General features: G+C 35.6%; 1 protein-coding gene across 1 annotated transcript in view; it reads right to left on the bottom strand.

Moving 5' to 3' along the window:
• LOC143249863 (macrophage mannose receptor 1-like) overlaps nucleotides 1–16,042 on the bottom strand; it is a 118,814-nt gene that overhangs the window by 67,610 nt on the left and 35,162 nt on the right. Inside the window, exons 11-14 of the mRNA XM_076500424.1 lie at nucleotides 15,459–15,566; nucleotides 12,324–12,491; nucleotides 7,388–7,584; nucleotides 3,771–3,945 (exon numbers count right to left, since the gene is read on the bottom strand). Coding sequence (XP_076356539.1) covers nucleotides 3,771–3,945; nucleotides 7,388–7,584; nucleotides 12,324–12,491; nucleotides 15,459–15,566 — 648 coding nt within the window. The remainder of the gene's footprint in view (nucleotides 1–3,770; nucleotides 3,946–7,387; nucleotides 7,585–12,323; nucleotides 12,492–15,458; nucleotides 15,567–16,042) is intronic.

Below are 16,042 nucleotides of genomic sequence, written 5' to 3'. Positions count from 1 at the left end.
AAAGAAAACTTTTATTACTTTTGTAAGGTGAATACTAGTTAAAGTTAATTATTATAGTAACCGATATTTTGTTACAACAATTGAACTGTTATAAAACATTAATAACTTGGTTTATGAACTGACTATTTGCTCATTCTAAGCATACGATGTTCTTTGACACTGACATCGTATCTGATGTTTTAGTGTACACTACACTGCAGTGCAGTGCAAACCACGTTGTCAAGTAATGTACACTACATTGCAGTGCAGTACAAACCACGTTGTCAAGTCAGAACTGCCCTTTTATCATTATTAATTTTCAAACAGTTATGCTTAGTTTGTTAAAGGTTGGTACTGTCACAATCTGTTAAACTGACATCAATTCATTAACTCTTGTGTCTGAATTTTGTAATTCTTAAAAAGTCTGTGTCCAGATTTTAAGCATATAAAGTAAAGTTAAACAGTATTCAGGTTTGACAGTTCTAATCCAGTGATTTTTCTAAACTTCTGTATTTCTTAACAAAAAATGTTCAGTGTCCTTCAAGAACTCAGACTTAGTAAACTGTATGTTGGTAGAAGAAAGCCTTACATTTGGATAACGTGTTGTTACAATAACTGTCTATATGTGTATTCTAGTTTGACATCAGATACAGGTTTGTTTGTTTTATGAACTTGTAAACACCATGTAGAAATTTTTGTGTGTATTTTGTGACAGACAGTCGGAAAATTGTGGTATTTTAAATATTATTTGTTTGTTTTTAATTTCGCGCAAAGCTACTCGAGGGCTATCTGCGCTAGCCGTCCCTAATTTAGCAGTGTACGACTATAGGGAAGGCAGCTAGTCATCACCACCCACCGCCAACTCTTGCGCTACTCTTTTACCAACGAATAGTGGGATTGACTGTCACATTATAGCGCCCTCACAGTTGAAATGGCGAACATGTTTGGTGTGACGGGGATTCGAACCCGCGACACTCAGATTACGAGTCGAACGCCTTAACCCACCTGGCCATGCCGGGCCTTTAAATATTGTAAATCACTAAGTCCTTTATTTATTATATTTAGCTGTAGAGTGATTATTGGTTATAATATTAATATTTTGTGAATGTGAAACAGTTAGAATCCTTCAAAACATTGAAAATTGTTATGTATTTCATATTGGCACAAGATTTGTGTGTATTTGGAGGTGATAGATGGCTATATAGCAAATAGATGAATAAACATTAAGTCGTAAGTTCATTATACATAGTTGTATTCTGCATGGCCAGGCGGTAAAATCACTAAACGCATATTATTACCACTACTCGTTAGTAAAAGAGTAGTCCAAGAGTTGGTGGTGGGTGGTGATGACTAGCTGCCTTTCCTCTAGTCTTATACTGCTAAATTAAAGACGACTAGTACAGACAGCCCTCGTGTAGCTTTGCGCGAAGTTCAAAACAAACCAAACCTATTATAGTGGTCTAGCAACGTGCATTTAACGACTCGCCATTTAGTGTTTAACTTTGGCATTATGGCCGCCTGCTATAGTAGCGTAACAATGCGCCCCTCATGGCAAAAAGTGGTACAATGACCTCGTCATCTTTGATGGTATCACCCCTCTCCCTAGACATACAAACGCGCACATGTTGGGCCATCTGGCGTTGACTTTGTAATCAGTTTTCTCGTGTTAATATAATACTACTTTTTGAGATAATTACTTCTAATTTTTAAGCTAATATTATTACCTTTAGAGTTAATATTGTGTTTATTTAAAAACAACACTGTACAGTACACTAGGCGGTATGCACTATGATCAACCGCAGGGACTATTCTTCGAATTTTAATGTTATAATCCTTCAAGGATACCGCAGAGCCGCTGAAGGTCACGAGTTAATGTTTCCTAAAAATAATACTCGTTTCTTAATTTTAAAAGTAGGAATGAAATACTGCAGGATAGGTTTCTCTTCTGTGTTTTGATACCGTAAATACATATATTACGTGTGTGTGTATATGCTTATATACACTGTTGGCCAAAATTTTAAGGCCAATGAACATAAAGAAAAAATATGCATTTTTCGTTGTTAGACTCAACCACGTATCTGAGTAGAGCTTCGAAAGATGAAAATAAGAAAAGCGAAAAAACAACTTTTAGCATTTATTCGGTAAAATGTGAACACTATGAACTAAGCCTAAGTACTAGCTGGTCAAAAGTTTAAGACCATACCAAAAAGAAGTCCTAAACAGGGTAGGAAATGCCCAACAAGAGGTCTCAGTAGTGAGATGCACGGCCGTCATTGCGAATAACTGCAAAAATTCGCTTTGGCATGGTCGATATAAGCGTTTGCAGAAGGCTGGCTGGAATATTATTCCAAGTGGTGAAGATGGCTTCACGAAGAATTGACGTCAATTTCTATTGACTTCTATTGTCATCCATCCCCAAACGTTTTCAATGGGGTTCATTCAGTTCGGGCGAACACGCTAGATGGTCCAAAAGAACCACGTTATTCTCCATGAAAAAGTCCTTTGTCCTGCGGGCATTGTGGATTGCAGCGTTGTCCTGCTGAAAGATCCAGTTATTTCCACACAAGCGAGGGCCTTCAGTCAAAAGAATGCTTTCTCCAACATGCCAGTGTAGCCAGCTGCAGTTTGACGCCTCCGTATAACATTGTTCTATGGAAGGAAAAACACCCCAGATCATGATGGAACCTCCTCCACTGTGTCGTGTAAAAAATGTCTCCGGTGGAATATCCTTATCGTACCAGTAACGTTGGAAGCCATTTGGATCATCCAGCTTAAATTTTTTCTCACCACAGAACAAAACCTTCTTCCATTTTTCTACGCCCCATGTTTGGTGCTTCTCAGCAAAGTTTAACCGAGCTGTTTCGTGGTGTAGAAGGAGACGTGGCCTTGGAAGACGTTTACGGTTTTGAAAGACTTTCTCTCGTAGATGCCATCTTATTGTTCTTGGGCTGCATTCTACGTCCGTAAGGGTCCTAATCTGGTTCGACGATCAGCTGGTGTCTTGTCGGACAACTCGTCGAATCCTCCTGCTCAACGCCGGCGAAATTTTCTTGGGCCGACCACTTAAAATTCTTTTAAGAAATTTGCAACAGCAGTTTTACTACATCCAATCTCACCAGTGATGACACGTTGAGAGAGACCTTGCTTTTGCAGCTCGACAATCCTGCCACGTTCAAACTCTGTCAACTTTTTAGCCTTTGCCATGTTTTTACCCAATGTCACACAGAAGATGTCAGTGGGAGATGTTGACAACGTTCATGCTTAAACACAAATGACTAATTTTCGTTACGTGTTTACCGATTAACGCTTCGTTTTAGTATAGTCTTAAACTTTTGACCAGCTAGTATTTAGGCTAATTTCATAGTGTTCACATTTTCCTTATTAAATGCTAAAAAAGGTTTTTTATTTTCATTTTCCCTTTACTTATTTTCATCTTTCGAAGCTCTACTCAAATAAGTGGTTGAGACTAACAACGCACAATGCTTCTTTTTTTTTTCATTTATGTTTATTGGCCTTGATATTTTGGCCAGCAGTGTATATTCAGGGTGTTCTAGAACTATCTTTCCTATTTTAAAATTTAAAAAACAGATAATTAAAAACACAGCAATAAAGTTTTAACATCATGTAGCCTAAATCAAACAGTGTTTGTTTTCTCGTCAGTAACTGGTCCAATCTCTCAGCTAAACGACATTTTTGGTATTTTTGCCTTAGTTGCTACTAATAATATATATTTTTTCAACAATCAGTTCTCTTACTTTCCATTAGTTTTGTCCTAAAATCTGTAAGCTTACCAGAAGTAGCATCCATTATAACACATTTTTCTTCCGCTTCAAAATGCTCATTGTTAGAGTTCCAGTTGATAAATTCAGTTAAGGATCCATCTGTCCACTCGAACTGACCATCAAGGCCAAGTGAGTGAAACCCAATCCAAAAAGAGCTCATGAGAAAACTTCCCTTGTCTTGTACCTTCATAAAAAATATTATTCAAATGTTAAGATGTATTCAATAACAGTAAACAGTGATTTCATTTAACTATTTACTGATAATTTTGCCATACAGAAATATTTCAATGAATTTACAGAAACACAGATAATGCATATGAACAATAATAACCCTATTCGCTTGGCGGTATTCCAGCTCTTAACAACTCGAATAAACACACCTATATACTTTCAACCTTCAACATTCGGTTGTCCACTGAGAAACACTTGCATTGCATGACAACTTTCGATACTTGACTGTGTATGTTAACTATCTAAAGAAGCGTGTTTCTTTATAGTAAAAACCTTTTATGTAAGATGGTGTACAGCGACGAATTAAAGATACCTATTCTGCTATCAAAAAGTCAAAATAAATATGAGCCAAAATCTAAAGCTTCATTCACTGTTTTGTCAAGAGTGTCTTAAACGACAGTTCTTACCATTCAAATTATTATTTGGTTAAAATCATTATTTTGTTCTTGCTTACATACTAATGTTAATATCTATAATATTACTTTGGTCTTCCTTCGTTATGAAATAATCACTCTGGTGAAATGGAACACCTCTCCAATCACATCCAAATCAGTCAAATTTTAATTTTAGGAACAACTTACGAAATAGATTGTGTTTTTCCAATTATGTATAAGGACCAAAGTCAATCATTCCCATCAATTACCTTTACACCCTTCAAATCAGATTTAGAGAAGGTAACGTTTAATTTTAGAAATAAGCTGGAAAACGAATTGTGTCTTATTTTATAAACATCCACATCTTTTATCGATTACTTTTTACTATTCTGGCCATTATTTAGATAACAAAAGACCATTTAGTACATCTAGACTGTCATAACTTCCGGGTAACAGTGGATCATTTGGTACTTCCAGATTCTCATAACTTCCGAGTAACAGTGGACCATTTAGTACTTCTAGACTATCATAACTTCCGGATAACAGTGGATCATTTAGTACTTCTAGACTATCATAACTTCCGGGTAACAGTGGATCATTTAGTACTTCAAGACTATCATAACTTCCGGGTAACAGTGGATCATTTAGTACTTCTATACTATCATAACTTCTGGGTAACAGTGGACCATTTAGTACTTCTAGACTATCATAACTTCCGGATAACAGTGGATCATTTAGTACTTCTAGACTATCATAACTTCTGGGTAACAGTGGACCAATTAGTACTTCTAGACTATCATAACTTCCGGGTAACAGTAGATCATTTAGTACTTCTAGACTATCATAACTTCCGGATAACAGTAGATCATTTAGTACTTCTAGATTCTCATAACTTCCGAGTAACAGTGGATCATTTGGTACTTCTAGATTCTCATAACTTCCGAGTAACAGTGGACCATTTAGTACTTCTAGACTATCATAACTTCCGGATAACAGTGGATCATTTAGTACTTCTAGATTGTCATAACTTCCGAGTAACAGTGGATCATTTAGTACTTCTAGACTATCATAACTTCCGGATAATAGTGGATCATTTAGTATTTCTAGACTATCATAACTTCCGGGTAACAGTAGATCATTTAGTACTTCTAGACTATAATAACTTCTGGATAACAGTGGATCATTTAGTACTTCTCGACTATCATAACTTCCGGATAACAGTAGATTATTTAGTACTCCTAGACTATCATAACTTCTGGGTAACAGTAGATCATTTGGTACTTTTAGACTCTCATAACTTCCGGGTAACAGTAGATCATTTAGTACTTCTAGACTATAATAACTTCTGGATAACAGTGGATCATTTAGTACTTCAAGGCTATCATAACTTCCGAATAATAGTGGATCATTTAGTACTTCTAGACTATCAGAACTTCTGGGTAACAGTGGATCATTTAGTACTTCTAGACTATCAGAACTTTCGGATAATAGTGGATCATTTGGTACTTCTAGACCATCATAACGTCCGGGTGACAGTGGATCATTTAGTACTTCTAGACTATCATAACCTCTAAATAACAAGTGATAATTTGACACTTCTAAGCTGTCATAACCTTCATATAACAAGAAATAATTTGATTCTTCTGTGTTATCATACTTTTATGATAACAATTAATAATTGGGTATTTCTAGGTTATTATAACCTCTTGATAACAAGAGATGATTTGGCCCTTCTAAGTGGTCGTAACGTACAGATATCGAGGAACCATTTGACACTTATGTATTAGTATATACAAATATTTTTACAGAGAACAATGAACACAAATTACATGACGCTTACATTTCATGTCAATATATACAATATGTGTAGTAAGTATGTATTATATAACACTCGCAGTCTATGGTAATGAAACAGGTGGCAGCACTGCCTATATAAAGAAGGATCGGACTGTTATCGAAATCGTATTATGAACATTTCCTCAATAGATCATCATAACTCTACAATACTATATAGTATTTCATTTTACAACAATCTCTATGTAATTACTGAGTCTTGTTTTGTTTGTTTGTTTTGTAATTTCACACAAAGCTACTCGAGGGCTATCTGTGCTAGCCGTCCCTAATTTAGCAGTGTAAGACTAGTAGTCATCACCACCCACCGCCAACTCTTGGGCTACTCTTTTACCAACGAATAGTGGGATTGACCGTCACATTATAACACCCCCACTGCTGAAAGGGCGAGCATGTTTGGCGCGATGGGGATGCAAACCCGCGACCCTCAGATTACGAGTCGCATGCCTTAACACTCTTGGCCATGCCGGGCCAATTACTGAGTCACAAGTTCTGGTAATTTCTGTAAATATTACAGTAAAAGTATGAATTTCTTCTTCTATTTTCTGCTTCTCTTTTATTAGATGATAATTCGAAAACCAAAACAATTGTGCAGAATGAAACTGGAATTATCAGCCAGTAATAATAAAATAATAAATATTACAGTTGGAACCACACTGTATTTAGAACTTGGTTATAAATGCAACCTTCCTATGTCTATTGAAACACTGCATTGAGAAAAAATTGAAAAATGAATTAGATGTAAAATTGACAAATATCAATCTTTCACAAACAAGATATTTGGGATTACATTTGTATCGTTGCTACATAACAGCACAGGTAAGAACTAGCACATAATAATCTATATAACTATTCAATCACAAGTGAGTTTAATTTATCCTACTGTTGTCTGCTAACATCTACTACGCATGTGAAGGGATGATGTAAATGCCATCCTTTGCATTGGAATTGAAGGATTGGTGTTGACCATCCTTACATTTACTTTCTTTTTCTGAAACGTTTTTTCTTTATTTGTATATATAGTAACGATATATGACACTAGTACTATATGCTAATATGTTGCGAGTAAAGTATTTATTACAGCAAATTCCTGCAACATCATAACCAAAGATCATGTGAGGAAGGACTCATGAAACAGTAAAGAAAATTTATAAATTTAAATCTTCGTACCAATTTATGAATGTAGTCGTTCTCTTTCTTGGAATGAATAGATACCAAATGGCCTCCATTTTCAACACAGTAATCTTCAGCTTCATACCAAGTGTACTTTTGCACCCAATTGTTCGCCTTTACGTGGTAACAAGCATCTGTATCTTTTAAGTACTTCCACTGGCCATCATCTGTCTCACAGATTGGTTCAGGAGGCACTGGCAAAATACAAGAAAACAGTTTTTTATCTCTTATTTGTCTATTCATTTGGAGATAAAAAAGCAACTATATGAAAAATTTTGAATTAATGTAAGCCCCTTAGATCTGAAACAAGAAAGCATAATTTACGTGTAGCGAAAAGTATACTTCCAAGGATGACAGAAAATATTTTTTAAACTCCCAAATATATAACTTTTTGGTTGGTGGTTTGGCGTTTATTGGCGCAAAACAAATGGGCTATCTGAGCTAAACAACGAATAACGAACGTAAAAGTAAATTTGTTGTAATGTATAAAAGTAAGTCCAGGTAAAATTAAATAATTTCCAAAATGCAGATGAAAGATTTGAATAGAATTAAAAAGATCAATGGCTCGTGAAAACTTAAAAACACAAGCAAGTTGGACAGTGGCACCATCACCAATGACATTGTCCAATGTCAGTGATAAAACGGTAGAACAGACATGTCTGAAATGATACCGCCACTTTATGATCCTAACGACAGCACGACAATAAAACGTGGAATATTGTAGCTTGAGTGCCACAAAGTCCACATTTTGGTGAATCACTCCCAGATAAAAGAAAATATGTGATAAAAACTGTGACCAGTGCTTAGCCTTATGAAGACAACATTTTCATTCTAATTCTTACGGAAGCAAGACAGCCAGAAAACAAGAGAAGGTTTAATCTGGAAAAGTTTGTTATTAAATTGCTCACTCCAAATCGACTGCCAACTGGTGCGAAGCTGAGCCTTTAAGAAAAGACCGAAGTCCATATATGAGACAGGAGTGGCCATAAAGACACCAGAGCAGATGGACTTAGCTATTATGTCAGCAATCTTGTTCTCGCGAATACCAACGTGGCCAGGTATCCAGAAAAACCGGATATAACCAATATATATAAAAAATGAGCCAGTCGTTTCTTAAAATCGAAGTGAACACGGTAAGAACTAACTTGAAGTGATTCCAGGGCCAATAAAGAGCTAAGAGAGTCGGGATAAATAGACAATTGGTATATTGTGTAGTTTATATGTGATCCAGGGCAAACGAAATGGCATAAAACTTGTCAGTGAACACAAAAACTGTAGAGGTGATCCTGTAGGCAAACAACAAAAACCATAGCAGGATCTACTGAGTCATTTGATCGAAGCATCCTTATATACGGAAATATAATAATAGTTCAAAAGATGTTTGGAAAATAAAAGATAGTACTTCCAACTGGAAATATCTGCCTTCCTCAGATGACTAAAAGAAAAGTCTCAGATAGAAAATGTAAAACAGTTTGCTGTGGTCCACTTCAACAAATGATTGAAGGCAGTCTGAAGCTGCCATTCAATAATATTCATGTTTGATGACTGACACAAGATGTGAAAGTCATCAACGTAAAGTAGTATGTAGTGCAGTATTAATCATGATACTGAAAAGTGTGACACTGGAGACACAGCCCCGAGGGATTCCAAGTTCCGTGGGAAAGAATGTAAAAGTGTCAAAACCACATGAACTTCTAATTGCTTGTTCAGTTAAAATTTCCAAATAATAATAGGCAAATGACCATGCAATCCACAGAAGTGGAGATCCTACAAAATGTCGTACCTGCACATAATGTCATAAGCCTACTCAAGTTCAAAATCACGGAAACAATAGTTCCCTCTTGAGAAAGGCTTCCTTGTTTCAAGACAAATTATGCGGTTCATGGTGGGGTGTTGTTAATGGAGCCCATACTGGAAGGGAGAGAGGAGGTTGTTTGACTCCATAAACGAAATGAGTTTTAACCATCCTCTCTAAAACGTTACAGAAAAAGCTAGACAAAGCAATGGAACGATAATTGAAAGAAATCTTAAAATCCTTCTCTGGCTGATAAAAGGGAGAACAATCCTCTAGTGGCAAACCTCAAAAAACATTCCCCTGCCAGATCCAGTTAAAAACAATCAAAAGAATGGCAGGAGCGATATGGTGCAGTATCTTATATTAAACAAGTCTGCCTGTTGTACTCCCAGATTCATGAAGAGCAAGTTTGAATCCCACCAGTGTAAAGGGGTGATTATAGTTGGTGTAAAGGGGTGATTATAGTTGTAGAGATGATAAGTCCAAAAGGAAAAAGGTAATCACTCTTCCAAGACTTGTGGTGATCAAGAAGGCTAGAAGTACTGGATGCAGGAAAAAGGTAATCACTCTTCCAAGACTTGTGGTGATCAAGAAGGCTAGAAGAGAAACTGAAGTACTGGATGCAGGAAAAAGGTAATCACTCTTCCAAGACTTGTGGTGATCAAGAAGGCTAGAAGTACTGGATTCACAAGAAAAGCTCTCACCAAGACTATTGGCATTGTTCTGTACATCAACAACTCCCGAGCCGCTGAAGAGAAAGATGAAAAGAGGATGGGAGAAAAACCTCCCATTCACCTTCCGAATCTTATTTCAGTTAATTTTGAAACAGGAAGTACAATAGAAGTGAGTTATGAACATAATCGAAGATTCCTCAATAATTTTCCATCTTCACACTGTTACTCAACAATTTCATCACCCTTGCACTGTCACTAAGTAGTCCCTTCATCCTTACACTCTCACAAAATAGTACCATCATATTTACATTGTCACCCAGTAGTACCTTCATGTTTACACTGTCATTAAGTAGTACCTTCATCTTTACATTGTCAGTAAGTAATCCCTTCATACTTACACTCTCACAAAATAGTACCATCATATTTACATTTTCACCCAGTAGTACCTTCATGTTTACACTGTCATTAAGTAGTACCTTCATCTTTACATTGTCAGTAAGTAATCCCTTCATACTTACACTGTCAATAAGCGGTCTCTTCATCTTTACATTGTCACTCAGTAGTCCCTTCATTTTTACGATGTCACTCAGTAGTCCCTTCATCTTTACATTGTCACTCAGTAATCCCTTCATTTTTACATTGTCACTCAGTAGTCCCTTCATCCGTACACTGTCACTAAATATAACCTTCGTGTTTACACTGTCACTAAGTAGTACCTTCATCTTTACACTCTCACTAAATAGTGCCATCATCTTTACATTGTCACTCAGTAATCCCTTCATCCTTACACTGTCAATAAGCGGTCTCTTCATCTTTACATTGTCACTCAGTAGTCCCTTCATTTTTACGATGTCACTCAGTAGTCCCTTCATCCGTACACTGTCACTAAATATAACCTTCATTTTCACATTGTCACTCAGTAGTACCTTCATCTTTACCTTGTCATTAAGTAGTCCCTTCATCCTTACACTGTCACTAAATAGTACCTTCATTTTTACATTGTCACTCAATAGTCCCTTCATCCGTACACTGTCACTAAATATAACATTCATCTTTATATTGTCACTCAGTAGTCCCTTCATCCTTACATTGTCACTACCTAGTCCCTTCATCCTTACACTGTCACTAAGAAGTACCTTCATTTTTACATTGTCACTAAGTAGTCCCTTCATCTTTACATTGTCACCAAGTAGTCCCTTCATCTTTACATTGTCACTGAGTAGTCCCTTCATCTTTACATTGTCACTAAGTAGTACCTTCATTTTTACATTATCACTACGTAGTTCCTCATGTTTACACTGTGACTAAGTAGTCCCTTCATCTTTACACTGTCACTAAATAGTCCCTTCATCTTTACACTGTCACTGAGTAGTCCTTCATTTTTACATCGTCACTCAGTAGTTCCTTCATCCTTACAGTGTCACTAAGTAGTACCTTCATCTTTACATTATCACTCAATAGTACCTTCATGTTTACACTGTGACTAAGTAGTCCCTTCATCTTTACATTGTCACTGAGTAGTCCCTTCATCTTTACATTGTCACTAAGTAGTACCTTCATTTTTACATTATCACTACGTAGTTCCTCATGTTTACACTGTGACTAAGTAGTCCCTTCATCTTTACACTGTCACTAAATAGTCCCTTCATCTTTACACTGTCACTGAGTAGTCCCTTCATTTTTACATCGTCACTCAGTAGTTCCTTCATCCTTACAGTGTCACTAAGTAGTACCTTCATCTTTACATTATCACTCAATAGTACCTTCATGTTTACACTGTGACTAAGTAGTCCCTTCATCTTTACACTGTCACTAAATAGTACCTTCATTTTTACATTATCACTCAGTAGTCCCTTCATCTTTACACTGTCACTGAGTAGTCCCTTCATTTTTACATTGTCACTCAGTAGTTCCTTCATCCTTACACTGTCACTAAGAAGTACCTTCATTTTTACATTGTCACTAAGTAGTCCCTTCATCTTTACATTGTCCTTCATCTTTACATTGTCACTACGTAGTTCCTTCATGTTTACACTGTGACTAAGTAGTCCCTTCATCTTTACACTGTCACTAAATAGTACCTTCATATTTACATTATCACTAAGTAGTCTCTTCATCCTTACACTTATACTGTCACTTGTCAGTAGTCCCTTCATTTTTACATTGTCACTCAGTAGTTCCTTCATCCTTACACTGTCACTAAGTAGTACCTTCATCTTTACACTGTCACTGAGTAGTCCCTTCATATTTACATTATCACTAAGTAGTCCCTTCATCTCTCCACTGTCACTAAATAGTACCTTCATATTTACATTATCACTAAGTAGTCTCTTCATCCTTACACTATCACTCAGTGGTCCCTTCATATTTACACTCTTACTCTATAATTTCTTGTTCTTCATGACTTTACTGAACAGTTTACATTTTTCCTGATTTTTCTGATATTAAAATAACAGTTTCTTACCTTTTTGGACCTGGCAAATATAACTTCTTTTAGAATAACAATTCTCGTCGTTCCACTTCGAGTTGTGTCGGTACATTTCTACACACAACTGTGTGTCTGGGTTCGAGGGTTGACCTTTAGCCCAGTTGGTAAAGTCTACACTAGAGCCGTCTTCCCACTCATAACCACCTGTGCGGAAAATTGTTTTAGAGGAATGAAAATAAAATGTATTGAAATAGCAAGAAACAAGTCAACAATTCTTACTATTGTCTTAAACTCCATGCTGATTAAACGACTCTGTGATTTGACTTACACTACATCATTAGTGAAATGTTATTACTATGTATCTAGGTTACTGAGTTGACTCTCTCTTATTGTTGAAATATTATTATTATTTATCTATGCTACTTAGTTAACTCTTTCTTATTGTTGAAATATTACTTTTATTTAACTAGCCTACTGAGTTGACTCTATCTTATTGTTGAAATGTTTTTACTATTTATCTAAGCTACTGAGTGGACTCTATCTTATTGTTGAAGCATTAATATTATGTATCTAGACAACTCCGTTGACTCTGTATTATTCTTAAAATGTTATTGCCATGTAACGAGGGTACGAATCTGACTCCATTTTATTCTTCAAAAGTATTCTGTAACTTGGCTACTGAGTTGATTTTATCTTATTGTTGAGGCATTATTATTATGTACCTAGGCCACTGAATTCACCCTATTTTGTTGTTGAAATGTTACTGCTATGTACCTGAGCTGCAGAATTAACCCTATCTTATTATTGAAATGTTACTGCTATTTAACTAGGCTACTGAGGTGGCTCTTTGTTATTGTTGAAATCTGATTACTATGTATCTAGGGTACTCAGATGATTCTAGCTTATTGTTGAAATGTTACTGCTATTTAACTAGGCTACTGAGCTGGCTCTTTGTTATTGTTGAAATCTGATTACTATGTATCTAGGGTACTCAGATGATTCTAGCTTATTGTTGAAATGTCACTGCAATTTAACTAGGCTACTGAGCTGGCTCTTTGTTATTGTTCAAATCTGATTACTATGTATCTAGGGTACTCAAATGATTCTACCTTATTGTTGAAATGTTACTGCTATTTAACTAGGCTACAGAGCTGGCTCTTTGTTATTGTTGAAATCTGATTACTATGTATCTAGGGTACTCAAATGATTCTAGCTTATTGTTGAAATGCTACTGCTATTTAACTAGGCTACTGAGCTGGTTCTTTGTTATTGCTGAAATCTCATTACTATGTATCTAGGGTACTCAGATGATTCTAGCTTATTGTTGAAATGCTACTGCTATTTAACTAGGCTACTGAGCTGGTTCTTTGTTATTGTTGAAATCTCATTACTATGTATCTAGGGTACTCAGATGATTCTAGCTTATTGTTGAAATGCTACTGCTATTTAACTAGGCTACTGAGCTGGCTCTTTGTTATTGTTGAAATCTCATTACTATGTATCTAGGGTACTCAGATGATTCTAGCTTATTGTTGAAATGCTACTGCTATTTAACTAGGCTACTGAGCTGGTTCTTTGTTATTGTTGAAATCTCATTACTATGTATCTAGGGTACTCAGATGATTCTAGCTTATTGTTGAAATGCTACTGCTATTTAACTAGGCTACTGAGCTGGTTCTTTGTTATTGTTGAAATCTCATTACTATGTATCTAGGGTACTCAGATGATTCTAGCTTATTGTTGAAATGTTACTGCTATTTAACTAGGCTACTGAGCTGGCTCTTTGTTATTGTTGAAATCTCATTACTATGTATCTAGGGTACTCAGATGATTCTAGCTTATTGTTGAAATGCTACTGCTATTTAACTAGGCTACAGAGCTGGCTCTCTGTTATTGTTGAAATCTCATTACTATGTATCTAGGGTACTCAGATGATTCTAGCTTATTGTTGAAATCTCATTACTATGTATCTAGGGTACTCAGATGATTCTAGCTTATTGTTGAAATGCTACTGCTATTTAACTAGGCTACTGAGCTGGTTCTTTGTAATTGTTGAAATCTCATTACTATGTATCTAGGGTCCTCAGATGATTCTAGCTTATTGTTGAAATGTTACTGCTATTTAACTAGGCTACTGAGCTGGCTCTTTGTTATTGTTGAAATCTCATTACTATGTATCTAGGGTACTCAGATGATTCTAGCTTATTGTGGGAATGTTACTGCTATGCAACTAGGCTACTGAGTTGACTCTATCTTATTGTTGGAATGTTACTGCTATGTAACTACGCTACTGAGTTGACTCTATCTTGTTGCTGGAATGTTACTGCTATATAACTAGGCTACTGAGTTGACTCTATCTTGTTGTTGGAATGTTACTGCTATGTAACTAGGCTACTGAGTTGACTCTATCTTATTGTTGGAATGTTACTGCTATGTAACTAGGGTACTGAGTTGACTCTATCTTATTGTTTGAATGTTACTGCTATGTAACAAGGGTACTGAGTTGACTCTATCTTATTGTTGGAATGTTACTGCTATGTAACTAGGCTACTGAGTTGACTCTATCTTATTGTTGGAATGTTACTGCTATGTAACTAGGGTACTGAGTTGACTCTATCTTATTGTTTGAATGTTACTGCTATGTAACAAGGGTACTGAGTTGACTCTATCTTATTGTTGGAATGTTACTGCTATGTAACTAGGCTACTGAATTGACTCTATCTTATTGTTTGAATGTTACTGCTATGTAACTAGGGTACTGAGTTGACTCTATCTTATTGTTTGAATGTTACTGCTATGTAACAAGGGTACTGAGTTGACTCTATCTTATTGTTGGAATGTTACTGCTATGTAACTAGGCTACTGAATTGACTCTATCTTATTGTTGAAACGTTACTGCTATGTAACTAGGCTGCTGAGTTGACTCTATGTTATGATTGAAATATTATTATTATGTGAGTAATTCAGCTACCATAATGAAACTATAACTTGAACATTTCAACCAGAATGTATAACTCTTTATGTTATAAATAACTGGTTCAAATTTATGTATAGTAACATTGTCAGATCAGCGCTATTACAGGCTGGAAATAAATAAAACCGCAAGGAATGTTCTAAAATGGGTGTGAATAATAACAATGTGGATAATCTCCTGTCTTCTTAAAAACTAACCATCATGTTTCTCAATCAAACCAATCCACATGTTGGAACCGCTGCTTTTGAAGTATGGTTCTAACAACTGGATATCATGAAGAGAGTGAAACTTTGCTAACATTGCTCCTGTAAATACAACAATATTCATCTTTAACATTGAAGTAAGTACAATATTCATGTTTGAAAGTAAACTAAATACAACAATATTCATCTTTAACATTGAAGTAAGTACAATATTCATGTTTGAAAGTAAATTAAATACAACAATATTCATCTTTAACATTGAAGTAAGTACAATATTCATGTTTGAAAGTAAACTAAATACAACAATATTCATCTTTAACATTGAAGTAAGTACAATATTCATGTTTGAAAGTAAATTAAATACAACAATATCCATGTTTAAAAGTAAATTAAATATTACAGTATTCGTGTCTAACAATTTAATAAATACTACAGTGTTCATGTTTAAAAGTGAAGTAAATACTACAATATTAATGTACTATTTGTAATCGAAGTTGTAACGTAGACAATAGTATCAACACACCTGTCATAAGATGTACCCTTCAACATACACAATATTACCACTACACCTGCCATAC

The sequence above is a fragment of the Tachypleus tridentatus genome, chromosome 4 (genome assembly GCF_004210375.1).
Source record: "Tachypleus tridentatus isolate NWPU-2018 chromosome 4, ASM421037v1, whole genome shotgun sequence".
Lineage (NCBI taxonomy): Eukaryota > Metazoa > Arthropoda > Merostomata > Xiphosura > Limulidae > Tachypleus > Tachypleus tridentatus.
The sequence above is the reverse complement of the archived record's forward strand: the minus strand, read 5'-3'. Positions and strand labels throughout refer to the sequence as shown.